Below are 24,572 nucleotides of genomic sequence, written 5' to 3'. Positions count from 1 at the left end.
TCCAAGTAGCTATTCAGAAACTCTGGCATTGAAGCATGCAAGTCTTAAAGCTGTCAAGTTACAAGATCCTTGCACCCCTAACCCTTTAGAGAAAAAAAACTAGGGGTCTTCAAACCTGACAGCTTTAAGACTTGTGGACTTCAACTCCCAGAATTCCTCCTCCAGTCATGTTGGCTCAGGAACTCTGGCATTGAAGCATACAAGTCTTAAAGCTGTCAAGTTACAAGATCCTTGCACCCCTAACCCTTTAGCGGTGGTGGATTTCAAAAATGTTTGGAACCTCTTCTGTAGGTGTGTCCTGCTTTCCGAGTCCACTGGTAGAACCTCTTCTAACCGGTCTGGTAGATTTGACGAACCGGTTCTACCGAATAGGTGCGAAGTGGTAGGAACCCACCTCTGATTTGGGGATTGGGGGGGGGGGAATGAGACAGGAGTCACCCAGAAAGCCTCCGGGTGTAGGTTAGACTGGGAAGTTCGAAACACATCTTGGGGAAGGCAACAGCAAGCCAGTTCTTAATTCCCCTAAAAACTGCATGGATATGTTCATGCAGCCACCAGGAATTGTTTACCGGGGCCAGAGTGAATTCTAATTAGAGGTCAGACAATGGCTAATCATTAAAGGTATGGTGACCAATGGGATTTCCCCCCACTTTTCTCCCTTCTCATAAAAACAGGGGCTCGGGAGAGCCTCTAGCTAAGATTCTGTGCAGTTCAGAGAACCCCCAAATCCCACTCTTGGTTGACCCAGTAGACCCAGCCCCTTCCCTCCCAGGAGTCCCCACACAGCCCATTTTGGATTCAGGTAAGTGCAGGGCGCACGCGGAGGCTTGGAGAGGGCGAAAAACGGGCCAAATTCAGGAAGGCTGGAAACAGGCACATTTCTGGCCTCCAAAGGGCCTCCGTAGCCTCAGGAATCTGTTTTCACCCTCCCAGAGGCTCAAGGAAAGCCTCCAGAGCCTGGGGATAACAAAAATGCCCCCCCCCCCAATGGTGCAGGAGGCTAACTAGGCCACACCCACGAAGCCTGCCCCTCTTGTGAAAAGTCATTTCTGGCTGCTTGACCACCTCAGTAGCCCAGCAATTTCTCTTTCAAATATCAGCAACAGTGCTCTGTAACAGAGACTGAGGTGGTTTAGGTTTAGGTTTAGGTCAGTGTTTCTCAACCTTGACAACTTGAAGATGTCCTGACTTCAACTCCCAGAATTCAATGCTGGCTGGAGAATTCTGGGAGTTGAAGTCCAGACATCTTCAAGTTGCCAAGGTTGAGAAACACTGGTTTAGGCTTATTAGATTTATATGCCGCCCTTCTCCCAAGGACTCAGGGCGACATTAAAAGAAGCACATAATACAAAAGTTTTTTAAAAAATTAAATAGAGTATACCAAACAAACCCAATTAAAATTGACAATAACATTTTTTTAAAAAAAAATTCGAATTAAAAGGTGACCACCTTTTCATTCATATCCTTGAGATGGAACGGAAAGAGAGCGCATTGAGGCCATCATTAGGTGTCATTCTTGTATCCTAAGAATATAACCCATAAACATAAGCACCACTTAAACGGATAATTGTCAGTTTACTGAGTCCATATTTCTGTTGTGAATTATTCTAACATGACAAGTCCTGATTTGTGCCCTCTGTCCCTCTTCTCAGTTTATTAATAGTGTAACAGCTGTGGTGTAACAGGATCAGGTATAAAATAAGGTCATGCATTTCCTCTCTTTACCATAGTGCATTGTGGTCATCAACTCAATGGCCCAATTTCTATATTCTAAAGCAGGAGTGTCAAACTCAAGGCCCGTGGGCCAGATCTGGCCCGTGGGGTGCTTAAATCTGGCCCACAGGGCCTCTGCCAGCAAAAATGGAGCCTGAGCTCCGTTTTTGCTGGCAGAGGGCTAGCAAAACAAACTGAAAACAAAACAAAATGAGAAATGTTTCCCTGTTTTGCGCTTGAGCATGCAAGAAGGGACAGGAAAGCAGAAAGGGAAAGAGGTAAGACAAAGAAAAAGAAAGATGGGAAGAGAGAAAGGAAGGAAAAAGAAGGAAAGGGGAAAAGAAGAAGAAAGAAGGAGGGAAAAAACTTTTTATTAACCAACATCTGGTAAATCTTAATAATTCAGTAGATGCACTTTAGAGGACAGCACTGTGTTGATAACAGAAAAGCAACGAAGCATGCTACTGTTTTACGATAATGTTGACTTAGTGTTAGAATGGTGATAATACTGAAGTCTCCACTTGCAGGCTAGAGATGATGTGATCCATATGCTGAAAACCGAGAAAATCAGACCTGAAATCCTAGAGGCGCACTATGGCTCTGCAGCCCCAGAGAACGTCCTCCGAATATTGCATAGAGATGCTCTCCTTTCCAAAGAGAAATCAGAAGATGATGTTTATGAAAAGCCCATTTCGGAGGTGAGCACTGTTGAGGGTCTTGTGAATGTTCTTCTTCAACTTTCATTCTGCTGCTTGCTATCATTAAAGAGTATTAATATCAGAAACTCCCAGATGGTAAAATGGCAACCCTACTTCCAGGGAAGGCATCCTATTGATAACCGTAATTTCCCTTCTCAAGATTTCTCTAGCTCGGAAGTTGAAACTAGGATACTGGAACGTTAGCAATTTTACATTCCTCAACACCCCAATGCAACAGAAAGCAAACCACAGAGACATCTGCATGTGGTTGAATCCGCTCCAGCTAGAAAAGGCATTGATAGAACTTCTCTGTTGCACAGTTGTGTATAAATTACCAGCTGGCTTGGCTGAGGGCATCTGCAAGCTTATTTCCTGACATAATTATTTTCAGGATGTGGTCTTGTGATGCATGCCGGTTTTCATTAGAGCAATCTAGAATCTGATCAGATTCATGAAATTGAAGCAACGGCTAAGAAATCCTAAGCCTGGACTCGGGTGACCTATGTTCCAGGTTCCTCCAGTAGAGTTTGCTGAATACATGAAAGCAGAGGTCTTCAAATTTGGCAACTTTAAGACTTGTGGACTTCAACTCCCAGAATACTCCAGCCAGCTGGATGGGGAATTCTGGGAGTTGAAGTCTACAAGTCTTATAGTTGCCAATGTCAGGTCTGCAGCCATCTTTTCTTTTGGATCTTTGGATCTTCTATTATTCTACTATGCATTTTCTAGTGTGGGAAAATGGTAGGGGGGGATTGTACGGAGTTAGATGATATGTAGCCATAACAACATTCTTTTTAGAAAGCTAAGGTCATCCTTTGTCTTATGGAACGAATTATGGTCATGACCAGAGGTTCTACTACACAGGTCTTTTCCGTACGACAAATTCCTTGTTGGGTAAATTAACCAAAGTCAGCCAGTGACCTATTTAACACCATCCCTTTTATGTTTCAATAAACCAGCTGGACAGATTGGAAGAAAAGCAGAAGGAAACATATCGGCGCATGCTTGAACAGCTTCTTTTGGCAGAAAAATGCCATCGGCGCACAGTTTACGAGCTGGAAAATGAGAAGCACAAACATAGTGATTATATGAACAAAAGTGACGACTTTACCAACCTCCTGGAACAGGAACGTGAACGGTGAGCTTCACACACACACACACACACACATGCACACACACTGTGGCATGAGATCTGCATTTCAAAAGTTAATTTTGCCTGGCTTTTATTTTTTGGCAGATCTATAGCATTCTAGGGGGTTGGGAATTTAATTTAACATTTCAAAGATATTTTTCCATACAGATCAGGGGTGGGTTTCAGGCGGTTCGCGGTGGTCCCTGCGAGCTGGTTGGTCGGCGAACCCGGAAGTAAGTAACTTCCGGGAACTTCGAAGGGTCCACCCGCCCACCCACATTTCTTACCCGGTTTTGACGAGTTCTGCGCTTCCACACATGCGCAGGACGCATACAGCGCCTGCGCGATCCTCCAGGAGCAGCTGGAGCATCACACAGATGCTAGTACGCATGCGTGCACCGCGCGCATGCTCAAGGACGCCGCCAGCCCCGTTCCAACCGAACCGGTTGGAACAGGGCGAGAAACCCACCCCTGATACAGATAGTCCTCAACTTACACTCCCAGTTGAGCCCAAAATTTCCATTGGTAAACAAGGAAGGGATTAAGTGGGTTTCTGTCCCATTTTACAACCTTTCTGCCATGGTTTTGAAGTGAATCACTGGAGTGGTACAGTAAAACATACAGTCACTGGTGATCACATGACATTAGAACATGCAACTGACATAAATATGAGCCAGTTGTCAAGCACCCGAATTTTAATCACGTGACTATGGGGATGTTACAACAGACATGTGAAAAACAATTGTAAGTTACTTTTTTCAGTGCCGTTGTAACTTCAAACCAATGGCTGTAAGTCGAGGACTACCAGTACTTGTATATTAGTCTCACTATCAATGAAGCCTTCCAATCAATCTCAATATAGTATTAACTGCCTGGTGCCATTAAATTCAAAACCTCAGATTTTGTGATTAATTTATGTAAGCATCAGCTTGATGTAGCCGTGGTGGTGATCATGGTGTCTCCCCTGCCAGGTAAGTATGATCATTTATTGGCTTAAAATGCATTTCTTTCCAGAGGGACTGTCCCCACTAGTGTTGACTGACAATTTCCCTTCCCCCTGGAAACAAGCAATTGATCACCAGCTGGGCTCTTATGGGCTCTCACCATTATTCTTAATGTCCCTAGGCTTTGAGCAAGCAAAGCAAGTAGTAATCAATAGAATGAGGGACATGGAGTTCCAAGAAGAACTAAATAGGTTGCCTCTCCACAGTAGGGACAGAATCAAACAGGGTGTGTGGGAATCGGCAAGATATCTAAATGACCTGCTCTCCCCAAAACAAAGAATAGCTTTCTTCAGAGCCAGATTTAACATTCTTCCTTCAGCACTCCTCCGGGGCAGTTATAAGAGAACACCTATAGCAGAACGGGTTTGTATATGTGGTAAAGGAGAAGTGGAAGATAATTCACATGTACTATTCCACTGCGAGCTATACAGAGCTTGTAGGTCTGCACATATTCTCCCCTTATTAGAGAGATTGCCAGGGAGGGCAGACAATTTTTATCTTGGCTTTCTCCTCCAGGACACTAACCCGGTTACCACGTATGCAGTGGCAAAGTTCTGTGCTGCTGCAATGTCCATAAGAAAAAAATTGGATACAGAAGTATAGTACCATCTTGTACCAATTATCTGGACATACCTCTAACGATCTTTGGACCATTATGTTATTATCCACTTTTAATGTCAATACTTCTTAATTATATTTTAATGTTAGTATTTTTTAATATAGTGTAAAAACTAATGCGTATTGCTGGTCTTTGACCGTAATAAAGATTTTACTTACTAGCTGGGGTGGTGCAGTGGTTAGAATGCAGTCTTGCTGACTAATTCTGCTAACTGCCGGCAGTTTAATTCTCATTGGCTCAAGGTTGACTCAGCCATCCATCCTTCTGAGATCAGTAAAATGAAGACCCAAATTGTTGGGGGCAATATATTGACTCCGTAAACTGCTTAGAGAGGATTGCAAAGCACTATGAAGGGGTATATACCAGTAGGTCTGAGGGCTATTGCTATTGCTAATAGATGTTCAAATTTAGTGGAAACTTTGAGATCAAGGCATATTCCTGGTGCTGGCTCAGTATGAGCCTCTCTTGGTTGCACGAAATTGTAATTGGGGTCTTGCAGTTTTGATATACTTCTTTGTCAATGTTGTGGTACCTCTGGATGAGAAAGCACCGTTTCAAGTCAGCAAACGCAGCTTCAGAACTGGCAAAGAATTGCAGCCTACGAAGATGCCATCTATGGTCCCGTTGGAGGAGACTGATGCTTGTCCCATCTTCTGGGATCCTTCTTGTCCTGATTAGGAGAAGTCAAAGTGCAAATATAACCGTATTTAGAATTTGAAGCTTTGCCATCAAACTGGAACAGAAACCTAGGAAAATACTATTGTTATGAAGGGGGCAAACATATGGCTTTTTGGGAACAGGCAGGAGAGATTGGGATGAGATATGTTGAATAACTGGCAGGCTTGGAATAAGATCTTGAGTAACCTGCAGGCTAACAAGTTCTGATTGCTACTGGTTCTCTATGTGCCATTATTGCCAGAATTAACAAAGGCTGATTTCCTGCTAGTTGACCACAAACTCAATAGACCAGTAGCCCCCAACCAGGGGTGGGTTCCTGCCAGTTCTAACCTCTTCTGTAGAAGGGGTTCCACAAATCTACAGTGCCGTTTAGAACCGGTTCCAGCTCCCTCCCCCCGTCCATCCGCACATCATCAAGATGAAGAGCGAGAGGAGGAATTCTGGGGGTTGAAGTCCACAAGTCTTAAAGCTGTCATGTTTGAACACCCCTGGGTTTTTTTCTAAAGGGTTAGGGATGCAAGGGTCTTGTAACTTGACAGCTTTAAGACTTGCAAACTTCAATGCCAGAGTTCCTGAGCCAACATGACTGGAGGAGGAATTCTGGGAGTTGAAGTTCACAAGTCTTAAAGCTGTCAAGTTTGAACACCCCTGGTTTTTTTTCCTAAAGGGTTAGGGGTGCAAGGGTCTTGTAATTTGATAGCTTTAAGACTTGCGTGCTTCAAATGCCAATGTTTCTGAGCCAACATTTTGGTTGCTAAGCAAGAACATTGTTAAGTGAGTTTCACCACATTTTACAAGTTGGCCACGCCCACCCAGTCACATGGCCAGCAAGCCACTCCCACCCAATCACATGGCTTGCAAGCCACTCCCATCCAGTCACATGGCTGGCAAGCCACTCCCACAAAGCAGGGCACACCTACAGAAGAGGTTCTAAAAAGTTTGAAACCCACCACTGCCCCCAACCTTTGGGCCTCCATGGAATACTTCCATGCATGGAGGTTTTTCTGCGGATTGAAGAGGGCGCGGTTTCATGTGCTGCCTGCATCCCACAGATGGGGTTTCGCTTTTTTGCATGGACCCAGTTTCTGACATGCCACGTACCAGTGGTGGGTTGCAAACATTTTTTGGAACCTCTTCTGTAGGTGTGGCCTGCTTCCCGGGTCCACTGGTGGAACCTCTTCTAACTGGTTCAGTAGATTTGACGAACCGGTTCTACCGAATAGGTGCGAACTGGTAGGAACCCACCTCTGCCACGTACCAAAGCCCATCCACAGATGGGGTTTGGGGATCCTTGCAATAGACTCATATAAGCATGTAAACAAATCTGTGCTTGCAACATCCCCAAAGCCATGTAGAACTGCGGAGTCAAAAGTGCCTGAATGAAGTTTTCAGGGTTTTGAAACTTATGTTTGGAAAGGCTGGAAGTGCTTAATGACTTCAAAATGTTACCTTTATTGGCATGCACCAAATAATTACCAGAAATCAGTCCGACCATTAAAAAAAAAAGACTTCAGGTGGCACAGATCCACCAGAATCAAGATATATCAAGTTAAACAGACAAAAATAATACTATTATGATTCATTGTTAAAGGAATTGCCATAAGAGTTTAATGAGACAGTTCCTAATATTTATATTTATACTTTTGAGGACATACCTACTCTCTAAATACCTGTCAGATACAGTCTCCCTTTCACTGAGCTTCCCTTCCGGTTTCTTCATAATTTTATATGATGGATTTACCTTGTCACAGCCTCTTCCTGAGTTGTTTTTCAACTTCCTGATCAAACCTGTAGTTGTGGTACTCTCTGGAGTTCTTCCCTCCAAAGTACTAGCCAGGTGTTAAGCTGCTTAGCTTCCAAGCCAAAAAAAGGGTCATTGCCACTGACCTTTTTACACACACACAGACATTATGCAACAAATCATAATTTGGCAATCATAGTTTGTCTAGCTGTGATATATGTGAAGCCAACACACATGGTTGAAATTGCAAATCCAGAACACCAGATCTAGTAGTTAACTCCATAAGCTTATGAAGCAAGCAAAGCCATCAGGTCTGTTTCATTCTGGAAGCAAATGTTTGAAAGTGCCCAGTTTTGCAAAATTTTAATTGAAAGAATCAAATATAAAATGCGATTGTGTATGTGAAGTGTATTTTTTACATTCAAATACCTTTTGGCTTCATTGTCAGGCATATTATATGTGAGCTGCAAGAATTTGGATGACCACTAGATGGATGTAAAGGACTACTTTTCTATATTGGTTTGACACCCCCCCCCCCAAATGTAGTGGTTCTAAACCATGATTCAGCATCATAACAATGATTATAAGGTGGTCTTTGGTTCCCACACTCCCACTTTCCTTTCCTGATATAGCTGCAAGCTATTTTCATAATAGCTTTAATGTATTTAATACATGTTTGTGTGTGCGCACGTGTGTGTGTACAATAGTAACATAATGTTGTAGTATAGTGCATGATTTTTAGGGATTTTAATTTCATTCACAGTTCGACATTCTCCTGCATGTACATAAGATGGTTCCACCACAAATCCGCGAAGCCCTTATCCGCGGAGACATAAGCACGAAGACTAATTCGCGCCGTTCGAAGCGCTAAGGAAAAACGCGACCCTACCGCGATGACATAATCACGGAGGGCAAATCCGTGCATTCCCAAGCACTCAGCATCCTAAACCTAACCCTAAACCTAACCCTAACCTAACCCTAAACCTAACCCTAAACCTAACCCTAACCCCTAAACCTAATCCTAACCCTTACCTTAATTTAAATCCGCTTTCTGCCGCCGTGCTGTTTTAAAGCGCCCTTCTGTCGCCGCGCTGTTGTCGCGGCGGTGATGACGCACGGTGATGACGTTGCGGCTTTAGCGACGCGATTTTATCACCGCTATTTTGACGAGCGCGGTTTTGTCGTGCCACGCATAAGATAGGATACATAAGAGCTTTCAGCTGTGCTCCTTTGATATTTAAATGGTGAATAGAAAGGAAGGAGGTAGGAAGTGATTTGTATTCTCTCAATTTAATAGCATACCTTCATATGTATCAGTGGCCCTATGGTATTTCAGCAGACTTGCTTTTGACCCATGGATTGATGGGAAACCAAGGCCGGTGATCTGGGTGCATTTATTGCAGACCCCCAAATCAGGGATTGAGTAGAGAAAATCTTGTCTTCAAAATCTCTGGGGTTAAAAAAAAAAGCCATAAAAATTGTTTAAAGTACTCCTAACCTGAAATTTCCCTTCCTAGGTTAAAAAAAACCCCAGCTTGTGATTTCATTAGCTCATTGTCCCTGAAGCTCTGGTTTTTACTTAAAACAGCTGGGTCCTGAGAGTAGCAAAAAAAAAAAAAAAAAGGCCGATTAATTTCTTCCTATATAGGACTGAAAGGGGAGAGGGGAAAACCCATGTTTGCCTCTTAAATCTGGAGCAACCACTGGGCTGAATCCTATCGCCCCCCCCCCCTCTGAAAAACGTGTGATCTTCATCATCAAAGAGTCTATAGGGATTTCCCACCACCGTCTCTTGTCTCTTCTGTAAAACTTGCTTGCGGTCTCCCAATAGCATCTTCCTCCCCTCTTATCCCAGCACCCCCAGCAATGTTAAGGGTTGGCAAGTTTCTCCGGAGCTTGTGCGGATACATTCCACGTTGCTTCAGTCATCCTGGCGCTGGGATGGGGTTTGGCTGCTCTCCTGGTGATGTCAGTCTGGGGGGCCACATCACCTGTGCGGGAAAGCCATCTGCAACTCATCAAGAGCACCAAAAAGCCTGAAGTAGAAATTATCACCCTGGGGTAGGGCATGCTGTGTATGATTTAAATAGACTTTTTTTTTAAAGGAAGAGAACCAGGAAAGGGGGTGGGGGGGAGGGAGACTACCACCTATCATTCTTCTGTTTCCAAACTGATGCTTTCCGAACTAAATGGGATGAGATTTAAACTCAACTCGTGCAATATTCTATGCAATAAGCTGCAGTTTTTGATTGATGGCCTTGTATGCAATTACGTCACCATCAATTTTGAAAGCTTAGTTTCATATGGGGCATGGTGAAAGGAATACGGCGGAGAAGGACTTTCTCAGATAATTATAGGATTATTAATAAAGCACGGAAAATGATGCGCTCTTGTTACCACGAATTCCTAGCTGCCTGTCATATTTCTGCTCCTTTCCAGTCTTCATGGGGGAACTTCAGGGAAGAAAAAATAGCAATGAAGAAAAATGTTTCTGCTCTTGGGAGCTTTGCCTGTTCCAAGTTATGTGGTTGGGTGGTATGACAGAGAGTCCTTGGAGGTTGAAATTGGTGCCAGAATAGATTTGCAATGAGGGCTGTTATAAAGGATGCTGTAGAGAAGCATGTTTGCAGATTCTCTCCACTTCTGGAAACATCCCTTTAAAATCAAAACTTTTATTCATTCAAGAACAAAAAACCTTCAGCTGGTAGGGAATGGAAGAGAAACCAGCAATTTCTGTATCTATATCCCCACATCTTTCGGTCCTTAAGGTCTAATTCCTATTGGGAGGTCTACAATTAACTCTCCAATTAACCTTTTCAATCCCAGTGGCAATTTCCCCATGATGCACTTGGGGCCTTTCCCAAAAGCTGAGCTGAAGTGTTACGAACTGAAGTGTTATGAATCGGGAGTAGACAGCACTGGTATGAAATTTGCTATGCCCCTTTGTCGGTCTCTAGCCTCTATTGCCCATTTATCAAGTTATTGTCATTGTTTGACTTCCCACCAAGATCATGGATAACAAAACCCTAAGAGGTGGCATGTATTTCGAGGTGGCATGAATAATGTTAAAACAAGTGGGAAAACACAACTTTAATATAGTTTTCTTACTCCTGCGCTAGTGATGAGATGCAAGTAAAGTTAGCAGTTCTTGGCTGTTGAGGTCTGATAGCCCTAAGGATATCAGAACATGTTGGTCCTATGGGAGGTGCAAGTGAGAAAAAGCCCTTATATTATCTTCATTAAGATTAGATTAATATTTAGATATTTAGATAGATATTTAGATTAATACAACAGTGGTTGCATCTTTCTAGAAGTTTGCTCTGTAGGTTGCAAAAATCTAGCTGATTGATAAATGGTTCATGTTTACTACATTTTTTTCCCCTCTGCTGTTATCTAGCCCAGTCTTTACAATTTTGAAATTTTTTTAAAAAGGACCTATGGTTTTTCTGGGGCTTTCACTAGAAATTTTTTAAAAATGACTCACCAAATCAGGGTTGATCTTCAAGAAAAGAATGTTTGATATAGTCTTTTTATCTATTCTGGTTTAAGATTTAAAGTTCTCTCTTTTTTTGCTTATTTATTTTTCCCCTTTAATTCCAAAACATCCAAAAGAAGAGTCAGGGAAGCAAGGTAGATATTATGTGAATTTTGATGTCTTCATTCAACTATAGTAAAAGTTTGTATTAATTTGGATCAACACTGTTTGCTCTGTAAAGAAAGCATTTGCAAGGAGTTTTAACATGATTTAACTAGTAAACTTTTAGAAGCTGCCAAGTAAAAATCCCCAAATAATTCTTCATGTAGTGGGGAATTATGGCCCCTTTATGACTTGTGGCTGGCTGGCCCAGGAATTCTGGGAACTGAAGCCCACAAGTCATACATAAAAAGCCATCAGTTCCCACCACTGATGTAATATAACCTTCTACACATCTCCTCAGGAATAAGTGTTGCTGAGATCAGTGTATTTTATTGTAAAGTAAGTACCTATAGGATTATGGCTGTAACCTGAGGTCATCTTTAAAACAGGCTCCTAGACCATGCTTAGTCATTTCTTTAGTGTAAGGGTGGATCAAGTTCAATAGGTTATGTGAGCTCAATGAAGTGTGATTTATTCAAGAAACATGATTCTAAGCCGTAATGTGTCTTTTGGTTTAGCCTAGTGTGATGTTAACCACAGGTAGTGATTGGGGTCTATAGACTGTCACTTATAGCTTAGTCTAGTACATTAATTTTGCCACTATGGTTTATTACACTAACCGTAAATCAAGCCATGGTTTAGAACAATATGTCAACACAGCAAGAGCAATAACAACCGAATAACTGCAATCTCATCTATTATTAGACAGGGAAGAAAGCCACAGGTAACCAAATCACAGTCTCAAAACAGCTTATTGTGAAGTTGATAATCTGGATTCATATATCAAAGTCAACATACTGTGGTTTTGGGATTTGGCCAATACCTAGCTTCAAAATATTTATTGGCAAAGTTTAAATAAATAATTCCTGGTTTTATACTCTCTGTTCAGCCCCACCTCTGTTTCCTGTTCCTGTATAAGAAATGTATTCTCATTGTTTGTCAGACTCCTAGGGGGCCATGCAGGGGCAACTCTCTAAGCTGTGTTTTGAGTCCAAGTTTGGTTGAGTTCCCAGATGACATGTGGTGAGTTTCTGTAGAAGGGTAATCCTATCTTTGTTATGTAGAGTAAACTAGCTAGTAAACTTCAATGGCCGATTGAAAAAGGTGCAGGCTATTAAGAGTGAGTCTGTTTCCTGCCTAAAACATTTCTTCCTTTCTGATCCAGGGAAATATAATATTCTGCCTTTTCAATATTTCCCAGGGTATTTCATTTTTCTAGGAGAGGGTTGGGTGCTAATTTCCTACAATACATAAATAAATATGCCAAAGCAATGGGAAATCGTCCAATAACTGGCAGCATTTTACACTCTCTCAGTTGTGAAAGAAAACTAAGGAAGGTCAGACTTGAAGACATACAGCAACTTAGGGCTGTAGACTAAATGGGAAAATTTAAACAAACATCCTACAAAAAGATCACAATGATAATCAGTAACAATATGGAGTCACCCTGAGTTGAGCTCAACCTGAGAGTTTAACTTTAAAGCTGGGATCATTTTTATCATAGGTGTACTTGTAAGGTTGGAATCCAGTGAATATATTTCCAACTTATGAAATATATGCAAGCAACGCTTTAACAGCAGGCTTTCTAAGGAAAAAACCCCAATTCCTGTAGCTTTAACAGTAGCTTAATAATCACAAAAAACAATTAAGCAGTTGTCATAGAGAGAGATAGCTTCATCAGCTGCCTGCCTGCCTGCCTGCCTATAATGAGGCATATAAAAAGCACAGAGAAATTAAAGTTGCTACTTCCTTGTAAGAGGCACAGGTCATACATCTTGGCCCATGTTTTTGCATATCTAAAAAATAGACCAGTAAGATTAAACATAAAGCTCTTGATCTTGACGTTTTAACAAGGATCTGCATCGTAAGGCCTATTAGGTATTATTGAACTCCAAGTGCCAAGATTTCTAGCCAGCCTAGGAAAATGCAGGATGCTGGAAATTGTAGGTCGGTGGTTTATGGAAGTACTTCTGCTGACTTAATAAGTATTTGAAATGATGATCTGAAGAAACAGGTATGTGAATGTCTTAAATTGAAGGGGAGGCCAAGCGGCTTTACTGCCCTAATTAAGTAAATTGGGTAATCTGGAGATGCGGATTGAGGAACTACAACTCCCAATATCCCTATCAAAAATTAAAGTTTGTGAGTAGGTGTAGTTCTAATGGGAAATTGTATTACAGTATGTTTTATTGGCACAGTAAAAAAAACGGGGATAAATTTCAGCAATTAAAGCATTCCTTTGCTGCAATTTTGTTGCTATAGAAAGTCCTTGGATAAGTGTCAGGTTTTTTGACAGGATCCGAAAAATGCAGGATTCACTCAAATATTTACCCAGCTTCTGCCAACCTAGCAGTTCAAAAGCACCTAAAAATGCAAGTAGAAAAATAGGAACCACCTTGGTGGGAAGGTTCTGTGCGCCTTCGGCATTTAGTCATGCCAGTCACATGACCACGGAGATGTCTTCGGATAGTGCTGGCTCTTCGGCTTTGAAACAGAGATGAGTACCGCCCCCTAAAGTCTGGAACGACTAGCACATATGTGTGAGGGGAACCTTTACCTTCATATTATACAATCCTATTACCCATTGGGTTATTCTTTGAGAGAAATGTAGTACAGTCTGGTGCGATCAGAATAAATATTAAATTTCTGGCTGATCACATATCTTTTATCCCAATGCTACACCCAAGTGATTGAAAAACAACTGTAGTAGCAAAGGACTTCAATGAAAAGGCAATATTTGCTTACCTAAACAGATAAGCAGAATGAATAAGGGTATAGGCAAAAAAAAGTAGTGGGAGAATCCCACCAATTTTTTTGCTTATACCCTTATTCATTCTGTTACTTCCAACTTCTTTGCCAGATTCCCCAATGATTTTTCTTGTGAAAAGCTGGCAGAGAACATTGGAAATCAGTCATATGACCATGGGAATGCTGCGATGGCCACAACTTTGCAAATAAATCTGGTTGGAACATCGTGGAAATTTCAATGCCACAGCAGTATTGGGTCCCTTGATTTTTCTAAAAAATGTATTTAAGTTAGCAGATTTTAGGTACAAACAGATACACAATAAGAGTTCTTGTAATACATAGATTTTCTTTTCAATTTGAGAAGATGACAATCAGAATGGGCTACAAAATTGACGACTGCAGCCTCAACAAAAGCTACGGATATTTACATTCAGCCTCAAAATAAAGTTTCAATTATCTTAAACTGTAGAGCATGGATGTCAAAACTCACAGCTTGTTGCTGTCACATGACATTTCATGATGTTTTTTCCTCTTCATGGAGCTGGGGTGAACATGGCCTGAGTGAGATGCTTCTGGCCCAGGGGGGGGGGGCGCGCCAGTTTGACACCCCTTCATAGAGCCATTTGTGGAGCTAGGATTTTTTTTAAAAAAAATGGATTTTAGCTAATCTCTGTTCCAAATTTGAGATGAGACAGTATTATCTTGAAAAAAAATCATTTAATTTTGTTACGAGCATTCTCTATCACTTAGACCAGGGGTGTCAAACTGGCGGCCTGTGAGCCGCATCATTAGCTGGCCACTCCCACTCCAGCTCCGCAAAGGCAAAAAAAAATATATCTCGATACATCACGAGACGCGATCGAGTTTGAAACTCGTGACTTAGGCAAATTACTTTGCTTGATGGAAGAAGAACGAAACGGGATCAACTCTGAAAGGTTGTGCTTCTTTATTGTATGGTGCTATGTTTTATAAAAAGCCTGAATTCTTTTTGGTCCCTAAAAAAGGACACGTTGATAGACACTTCATAAGAAGCAATAAATAAATATTAGGAAGATAACCAATATATCTGTATGATGAAATTTTAAGGGGGTGTTGCGTAGAGAACCTCAACCCATTAGTTCAGAGGAATTGGAATTCTTTCATATCCATTGTTAGCTAGGTAGACTTATTGCAAGTTTTTGTCAAAGGATCATAATTATGGCGAACTCTCATCTGTGTTCAAAGGTCAGCTTAATCAGGAAAGTCCTTAATGGCCTATTTAGGAATAGTTGGATGTGCTCTTTGCAGAATGTACATTTTTAAGTAACAAATCCTAAGGTTTGGCTAGTTTTTCTTCTGTTGCAGGAGCATGCCCACAGGTCAACTGTTCTGAGCTTGAAAAATAACACCAGTCTTTGCTTTGGAATTTAGGTACTTTAGGAATTTATATATAGCACGATTCCTGGTGACCGTGGACAAATTTTTGTAAATCTTTTCAGCCACAGAATGCCACTGCTTTTTCTGGGAGGTCTTTTTCAAGTACTCCATTCGATGTACCAAATAATGTACCCTGGGATTTCTTCATGGTCTCCTATCCAAATACTAATTAGGTTTGCTGATCTTTTAGAGAACAGGTCAGCTGGTGCTGTCATCTTCCCAGATCTTAGAAGTTATAATAAATATTGGGAAAACTAAATAAACCCAATCCTAACCCTAACATTATCCTAACACAAAGCAGTGACACTGATTGACTACCTCCCCCCTCAATTTCCCAGTTATCAAATGCCAAAAAGGAATGAAAACTACTTTTCATTCTACTTTTATCCCTGGGTTATAATCTGATTTTATTCTCAAGGCGTGGATCATCCATACAGAGTTATCATGATAGCTTTTAGAAAAGCATTATCTATTATAAACGAGGGGTTTTTTTTCTTATTCATAAGTGTGGGTTAATTATTCAAGTTCCGTTCTGCCTTGTGCTGCACTTAGGAACCTTTACAGACAGGATAATGGTTTGTTTCATGTTTGCATGATTCCACTTTTTGTTGATTCTGAAAGGGGAGCCCAACGCTGCTTAAAGGCAAGTTAAGTAGAACTGGCTGGAATTCAATGAGTTTGGAAGGAAAGTTGCGGGGAGAGTGGGAGAAATACACTTTATCTGGTGCTTCCCCCTCTGTTAGCCAACATTCTCCCTTGCTTCCCCAAGTAGAGAGGCTCCACCCCCACCATCATCCCCGCTGCCCAAAGTTAAATCTGCACAATAATGAGCGGTTATAAGGGAGGGGATGACATCACCAGTAAGTGGTCCCAGGCTGTTTTGCACAACATTCACCTTTCATTGTTCCGATGACATGGCTGGAATGTGATGGCTAATTCCCTGGAGAGCAGGGCCAGGGCGCCAGCCGACTCTCTTGCAAGGGAAGGCGAATAGAAGGGCAAAAAAAAAGAGAGAGAGAAAGGTAAGAAAGCTGCACAGTGCTGGGGTTGAGTTGCGTGCTCGTTTTCCTTCAATGTTAGTCCCTGCCGGTGCGCCTTGAGGTTTTGTGCAGGCATGTGTGTGTGTGTGTGAATGGGATTGCTTGGTAGGGAGAATCAGCTGGAGGTCCTCGCACTTTGCAGGCGGAAGGACGGGATAGATGCTTGTGAAAGAGGGTGGCGCGAAACAGCTTTTTAAAAAACCCTCAAGTCCCAAAGGTGCTTCCTCCTCCCCCCCCCCCCACCGCCCAACTGGACTTTCTGGTTTTGTCTTTGAAGACGTCTCGCTTCTCATCCGAGCAGCTTCTTCAGTTCCGAAAAACCTCAAGTCTTTTTTCTCTTCTGAACCGGTGGCGAAGATCAGGAAGAGATCTTGCAGCGTCATCTCTGGGAGGACGCTTTCTTTGCAAAATGCAGATGCGTGAATTGAGAATGAAGGCTTCGGTTTCACACTGACTGACTGCTGTGTGTGTGGGGGGGAGTTTTTCTTGGGGTCTGCAGCCTTTTGCTGACCTGACCCAAACTTTGTAATACTGATCAATTCTTGTCATGCAACTGAAGAGTTGAAATGTTTCAACTAAGCACTTTCTGTTTTGAAGACCTTATCTGGTGGATGCCTCCGAGGAACTCAGCAGAACTACTTTGCTATCTTGTAGGGCAGTGTTTCTCAACCTTAGCAACTTGAAGATGTCTGGACTTCAACTCCCAGAATTCCCCAGCCAGCGAATGCTGGCTGGGGAATTCTGGGAGTTGAAGTCCGGACATCTTCAAGTTGCCAAGGTTGAGAAACACTGTTGTAGGGAATATTTCTGAGTAACCGAACTCCTCCTTTAATGTCACTTTAAATGCTTCTAATTCTACTGGCCTGAAAGAGTATTAATATGCATGTTTTATTTTACACACACACACATTTTTCCTCCTCTTCAGACAGATTTTGGGGCATTATGTAAAGACTCATGGAAGGCTATAATAATTTTGCTGAAGCTCAAAAGGTCTGAATCTGTTCAGAGATGGTATTCAGCCGGTTCTCTCTGGTTCGGGCGAACTGGTAGCATTGGCTGCAGAAGGCTCCACCCACCCGCCCCGACGTAATGCGCGAGCACTGTGCATGTGCAAAAGGCGGGTGCGCAGATGGGGCACGTGCGAGCTCACATTTGCAAATTGGTAGGGAAGGTAAGTGAATCCCACCGCTGATTATCTGTTCAAGGCCAAATGAGCAATAACTAGGAACACTTCTATCCATCCATGTATATACTGCCTTTAACCTAACGAAGGAAGATTAATCTGTGTATACTTAAAGTCACTCTAAAAATACCGGTACATATTTTTTTTTTTACTGTATTGGTCTGGTGATGCTCTCTGAGCACCAAGAACCAAATAGTTCAATCCAGAACAACAGATAGTTTTTCTCCCTTCTTTCCCCCCATCTTTTTTCACCTTGCTCAAAGTAGTTAATTAAACATCTTGTTTCTTTGTGGAAATGTTTAAAAGGTTTATGGAAAAAGGGACACAAAGAATGCTGTGTAAATTCCAATTTCGGAATAGCTTGATCAGAAAATACTTGCTGCTCTAAACAGCAGTAAAAATCGTTCAAGCCGGGGAACTTGACCGAAACTTTATAATGTTCTAACTTTAACACTCGGATACGTGCTGATGGCACTGAATTTATTCAGAAGATTTATAACCCTGATAATCGGTTCTGTCCCACAAGTATAATTATTTAAACACTAAAATGAATGTCATACTTTAGGGTTGTGTTCAGATTTCTGGCTAAAGCTTTCTTCTTTTTAAACAACTAAAATAATATGCTTGATTTGAGAGAGTCAATGAACTAAAGAAATGCTGAATTGGATGTCAGCTTCCAACTGAACATTCCATATTGAAATGGGGGGGAAAAATCAATGAAAAAAATATGGCCTGATTCTTTACTGATCCACGGCTTCTGTTCTCTGCAGATTTTGTTTTTCAGAACTGCCTCCAAAAGATGCAAAGAAATCTATGATATCTCTGCTTTTCCAAACTATGTCAGGACATTGTGCAAACTGCTCATTAAGGGCACTTGGAGGCCTAATAGATTTTGCAAATATTTCCTTATTGCCTCGAGTCCTGAACCTTTTCCTTGTCCCTCAGAGAAAGAATTTTAATGTTGCTCCTTTCCCCTTTGCATGCTGAAAACCGTCTGTAATACACACATTCCAAAGTTTTGAATTAATATTTTACTTTTCAGATAGTAACTTCAAAACATTCTTAAAGTAGTTCGTCTTCTGAGCAAGCTGTACTAATTGTGCAATTATAGCGTTAAGTAATCAGTGAAAATTGGTAAAAACCCCGAGTGTGATGCTGATTTTCCTACTGCGATAAGTCTAGTTTCTTTTTACTTTTGTTCTGTGAGCCATCTGTGTGACTGCCTCCGAAGGACATCTTTGAGACGTTGAGATTTGTAGAAATTCCTTGTGCAGATGATTTACCTGCTAGGAAGACTAGAATTAAGACTAGCGCTGTGAGAAGTGCGGGACTAAGTGGGCCTGGAGTCCGATCCACCAGGGCACTGCTCATGTTCTTATCTTCCAATATGTTTCCAGATGCTGAAATTCAGATTAGCTTTATTCCTTCTATTATCTTTAGGCAACCTTGAGAAAGAATGATTGTATGCAACTTGAACACTGGGGTAATTAAAAGTGCTAACAAACACTTTTCCTAGCTATAAAGCTGCACGCTTGTTCCAGGGGACAGAAGGTTATGGGGATGTGTTATGAAAGTCTTAGCCAGCAAGCCTCTGGATAGCTAACTTCCATTTCCATCCATTAGATGGGATGGGGAACGATGGCCCCTTTATGCCTCATGGACTTCAACTCTCAGAATTCCTGGCTAGCTCAGGAATTCTGGGAATTGAAATCCATAAGGCATAAAGGGGCCATCGTTCCCCATCTCTGATATAGAGAATTATCCTTCAGTTAATTAATCTGCAAAAGAGCCGAGGTGGCGCAGTGGTTAGAGTGCAGTACTGCAGGCCACTTCAGCTGACTGCTATCTGCAGTTCGGCGGTTCAAATCTCACCGGCTCAAGGTTGACTCCGCCTTCCATCCTTCCGAGGTGGGTGAAATGAGGACCCAGACTGTGGGGGCGATATGCTGACTCTGTAAACCGCTTAGAGAGGGCTGAAAGCCCTATGAAGCGGTATATAAGTCTAACTGCTATTGCTATTGCTAAAAGCAACAGTGTGCTTGACTGAAGAAAAGGGTGAGAAGGTTTTCACATTTTTTGACTTTTAGATGCATTTGTACACAGATTGTGAGGAAAATGGATCTTGGCATGCTTTCCCTCAATTCATTCTGGAACATGGAGGAGGGAATATATTTGCTTTGGTGACGGACCAGAAATGTCTCTCACATGACTTATTGCACGGGTATCAAACTTGTGGCATCATATTGCCATCATGTGATATTTTGTGATGTTTTTCCCCTTCGCGAAGCTGGGCTGGGCGTGGCCTGCATGTGCCCCATCGGGCCTGCAGGCTGCCAGTTTGACATCCCTGGCTCTATCTGGTCTGTGACCTAGTCTTTTAGTCCAATAAGGACTGAAAACATATTCGCTTCTACTCAGTTTTTTTAATAAGTTCCCTTATCTGAGCTTTCAGCTGCCTTGGAGCCACACAGGAATACACTTTTCTACATAAAATGATAGCATTTGATTTAACCGGACAGTTCTGTATCGTTGGGAAGGATTAATTGAGAAAGGTCTTCGTTAACTGAGTTAAAAATAATTAAATAATGTAATTATGAAAGTAAAAATGGAGAGTAATGATCTGGATTAATGGTTAATAAAGTTAGTCCTCAAATTTGGGACTGGAATTTCCATTGCTAAGCAAGGCGGTTGTTAATCACTGTAGTTGTTAAGTTAATCACAAGATTGTTAAGCAAATCCAGCTTCCTCTCTTGTCTTTGCTTGTCGGAAGCCAGCTGCGAAAGTCACAAATGGTGATCATGTGGCCACCCCCCCCCAAGATGTTGCCACCATCATAACTACCTGGTGATTGCCAAAAGCCTGAATTTTGATCACATGACCATGAGGATGTACCTAGTGTTGTAAGTGCAAGGACCGATTCAGTTCAGTTGTAACTTTGGTTGCTGAATGAATGGTTATAGGTTGAGGACTCCCTGTTTTAACCCAACAAAAGAAATGTCAAGCAGAAACATAAAACATGAGAAAAATGAAAATGATAAAAATGTTTTCTGCCTTGGACTCGAGAATATCAAAGATGGATAGTATATCGGAGAAGTGAAAAGGATTAATCCTATGGAAAACTTAGTGACGAGCTTAAATGTCCTTTTATTTTGGTTCAAGAACAAAATAGTTCAAACAGCAGTATTTTTTAGTGGTAATACATGGTTGTGAAAGACCTGAAAAGAAATGAGGGGGGTGGGGGAGGAAGAGAGAGAGATGCCTTTGAATTAGAGAGGTGCAAATAGCTGCAGACGTTGCCAGAAACTGCAAGATGAACCAGTTAGTCCTGGACCGTATAAATAACCGCACCCTTCAAACAGAAACACTCATACTTCAGGCATGTGTTATGAGTGGATGATGGATTAGGGAAAAAAACAACTGTTCTTGAAAGACTGAGGGAAGTCGGTGAGAAAACAATGGAAGAGGCAAAGTCAGATCACCGAAAAGCCTTTGAAGAGATACAAGATTATTATCAAGGACCGCAAGAATTTGGCCCAGCGCAATTGCACCTGACTAACTTCAAAAAGACTGTGTTGGCTCACATGGAAGACTGGTCTCATCCAGTATCTTTTAGGAGATGATCCCACAAATTGACACCAGGACAGGAAGGCAATTGTCTTTTTCTGTTGCTGTTCCTCAGCAACCAATATTGACAGGCATACAATGACTTATATTGAGCAACAGTTTACGGACAAGATTTCATCTTAAGTGACTAAGAGAAGCAAAAAATTAACAATTTGCAATGTAGTATATGTTAGGTAAGCTCCCCGTTGGGAGAGCGAGTACGTTCAGAGAAGCGTTGTGAGAGTTGTGTTGGAGAACACACAAACCAGCATACAGAGACACTGCAATTTAAATAGGCTTTTATTTTTGTGGAATATAGAGGTATCAGAGTCCATCAAACAGTCCAAGTCATACACGGATAAGACAGTCAGTCATCAACGTCTTTCAGTTAAGGGATAATCCAAATAACATAGTCCAGTATCATATAATCAATTCAGTACTCAAAGTTTGCTAGCAGTCGCAAAACTTACAATAGCTCACGGCACTCAGATCAGATCAGCCCAGCATCTAACAAAACAGAGAGCTATCAGTCATTCTGGCTCCCTCTTATGGCCGATTGAGGAAAACAGCAACCAATCACATTTTACAGTATGATTTAAAGAAATAGGTACAACATTGTTATATGATTTATATATTGCCAACCCAACCGTTAGATTATATTCCTAACAGTATATTCTCTTTTAAAAGAAATACGGTACTTTGATTGGTTCAGCTTACACATCTCTGTAAACAAACATTCCACTGTTCTTAAAGTCTAATAATAGCGGAGTTGAAAGGGTCTTTGGAGGTCTTCATCTTGTTTTGATTTTTCTTCATGTTGTTTCTCTTTTGTTTCATTTTTATGTCAGTCTTGTTGGCTATCATCATCAGAGTTTCTCGGTTCAATCTTCTTTTCCATCTTTATTTTTTTTATTGGCTTTTAACTACTTATCAGAATTATATAGCCTGCACCAAAGACAAATTCCTTGTGTGTCCAATCACACTTGGCCAATAAAGAATTATATTCTATTGCTATGTATCTTAGTTTTCTAGGACAGTGGTTCCCAAACTTGGCAACTTTAACACTTGTGGACTTCAATTCCCAGAATTCTCCAGCCAGCTCTGCTGGAGTCCACAAGTCTTAAAGTTGCCAAGTTTGGGAACCACTGTTCTAGGAGATCATTAGACCTGATATTAAACATATATTCAGTGCTCTTCAAAAAAAAAACCTGTTAGGTCTCTTATGTATATTCATGAGTGGATGGATGAATGGTAGCAATAGCAATAGTATTTAGACTTATATACTGCTCTATAGTGCTTTACAGCACTTTCTGGCCCATTTGTAATGTCAGCATATTGCCACCAACAATCTGGGTCCTCAGTTTAGTGACCTTGGAAGGAATGGAAGGCTGAGTCAACCTGGAGCCCACCGGGGTCGAACTCTGTGGGCAGAGTTTGCCTGCAATACCACATTTTAACCTCTGCACCAACAGCTCATGGATGGGTGGGTGGATGGTTTCTTTAAACTCAGAAAGAACTGTATTTCTGGTTCTGTTTCAAATTAGTATATCAGCTTTTTCTACTGCTTCTACCAACAGGAGGTCATTTGTGGCCATGCTTTGTACTGTTGTATTAGTTTGGGAGGGAGGTACACAGTGGTGGGTGCCAAAAAAATTTGGAACCTCTTCTGTAGGTGTGGCCTGCTTTCCGGGTCCACTGGTGGAACCTCTTCTAACCGGTTCGGTAGATTTGACGAACCGGTTCTACCGAATAGGTGCGAACTGGTAGGAACCCACCTCTGGAGGTACATAATAGTATAGTATAGTATAGTATAAGTTTATTTATAGGCCGCCCTTTTCCCTGAGGGGACTCAGGGCGGCTTACAACTTATGTAGGAGGGGATACATACAATGACGTATAGAACAATACATAATTGAAAAAAATAGAGCAACATTCATCATTCGGGCGGGGACGGATTATAATCTTTAACCCCAGGCCTGACGGGATAGCCAGATCTTGAGGGCTGTGCGGAAGGTCTGGAGGGTGGTGAGGGTACGAATCTCCACGGGGAGATTGTTCCAAAGGGTCGGAGCTACTACTGAAAAGGCTCTCCTCCGCGTAGTTGCCAGTCGACACTGACTGGCAGATGGAACTCGGAGGAGGCCCAATCTGTGAGATCTGATAGGTCGCGAGGAGGTAATTGGCAGGAGGCGGTCTCTCAAGTACCCAGATCCACTACCATGAAGGGCTTTATGGGTGGTAAGTAGCACCTTGAAGCGCACCTGGAGATCAACAGGTAGCCAGCGCAGCTCGCGGAGGATAGGTGTTATGTGGGCGAACCGAGGTGCACCGATAATGCCAGTTTGCCTAATCTGATGTAATTTTCCATACTTCATGGCGTATCTCTGAGCATTCCAAACTGTGACCACACACTCCTGGCATTGCATTCCTTGGATCACCTATTGATGAGGAATATTGGGAAACTGATATTGATTAGGAATCAGTGGTGGGTTGCTAACCAATTTACTACTGGTTCACTCGTGCTCGTATGTGCGCGCAACGCTTTGCCACTACCGGTTTGGCCGAACCAGGTCAAACCGGCTGCAGCCCACCTCTGTTAGGAATGATGGGGAAAGTGACAAGGCTTCTACTACTTTTACCCTTCTAGCCCAAATTCTAAGAAGAATAGTCATCCCACCTGCAGATATCTAAAAGATTGATAAACCTCTGTCCCCCCAAAACCTCCAGCTAATAGGTAGAACTGAGGGACAGCAAGGAGCTTATACCAGAAAACTTTTATGCCAAGATATTTTTCTGATGACTTAGGGGTTGGAAGAATGCACATTCATGCAGTCATGAAGAACAATTCTGAGAATCATTAGCGGAACAGTTACCTCATCCTGAGCCAAAAACATGATCTCCTGCAGTGTGGCATGTAAATATTTCAGAACATAAAGGAAGAAGACTGAGCCATGTGGAAATTTACAGCGGTTCCTCTCCATGTGCACTGATTGTAACAACTGGAACCACTGCAAAACAATACCTTATGAACCCAGTCCTAACAGAGGGTTCAGGATACCACGAGCCAAGGTTCCCCTAAAGCAGTCGGTATCAACCTCAGGGTTGATGAGACTATTCCTTGTTGTTGCTTTTTAATGTTATGGTTGGTTGCACTGTCAGCCAGATGTTAAATCTGGATTTGGCAATTATCCTTTTATTGAGTCTGCCCAAGGACCTGGGATAGGCAGATGTTGTTGTTGGATGTTGTTGAAGGTATTGTCCCATGTAAGCTGTTCCAAATAAAGCTGCTTTTTGCAATTGTCTAATGATGATTTTGTCAATGCTGATGGTGTTGAAGTGGCGCTCCAGATGTTTTGGGAT

General features: G+C 41.9%; 1 protein-coding gene across 4 annotated transcripts in view; it reads left to right on the top strand.

The window, feature by feature from the left end:
• FILIP1 (filamin A interacting protein 1) overlaps positions 1-24,572 on the top strand; it is a 100,079-nt gene that overhangs the window by 53,161 nt on the left and 22,346 nt on the right. For all 4 annotated transcript variants that reach the window (XM_032215920.1, XM_032215925.1, XM_032215922.1 and 1 more), the window contains exons 3-4: positions 2,241-2,411; positions 3,371-3,549. In XM_032215920.1, the coding sequence (XP_032071811.1) occupies positions 2,241-2,411; positions 3,371-3,549 (350 nt within the window). The remainder of the gene's footprint in view (positions 1-2,240; positions 2,412-3,370; positions 3,550-24,572) is intronic.

The sequence above is a fragment of the Thamnophis elegans genome, chromosome 4 (genome assembly GCF_009769535.1).
Source record: "Thamnophis elegans isolate rThaEle1 chromosome 4, rThaEle1.pri, whole genome shotgun sequence".
NCBI lineage: Eukaryota > Metazoa > Chordata > Lepidosauria > Squamata > Colubridae > Thamnophis > Thamnophis elegans.
This window is presented reverse-complemented; position numbering and strand designations above follow the sequence as displayed.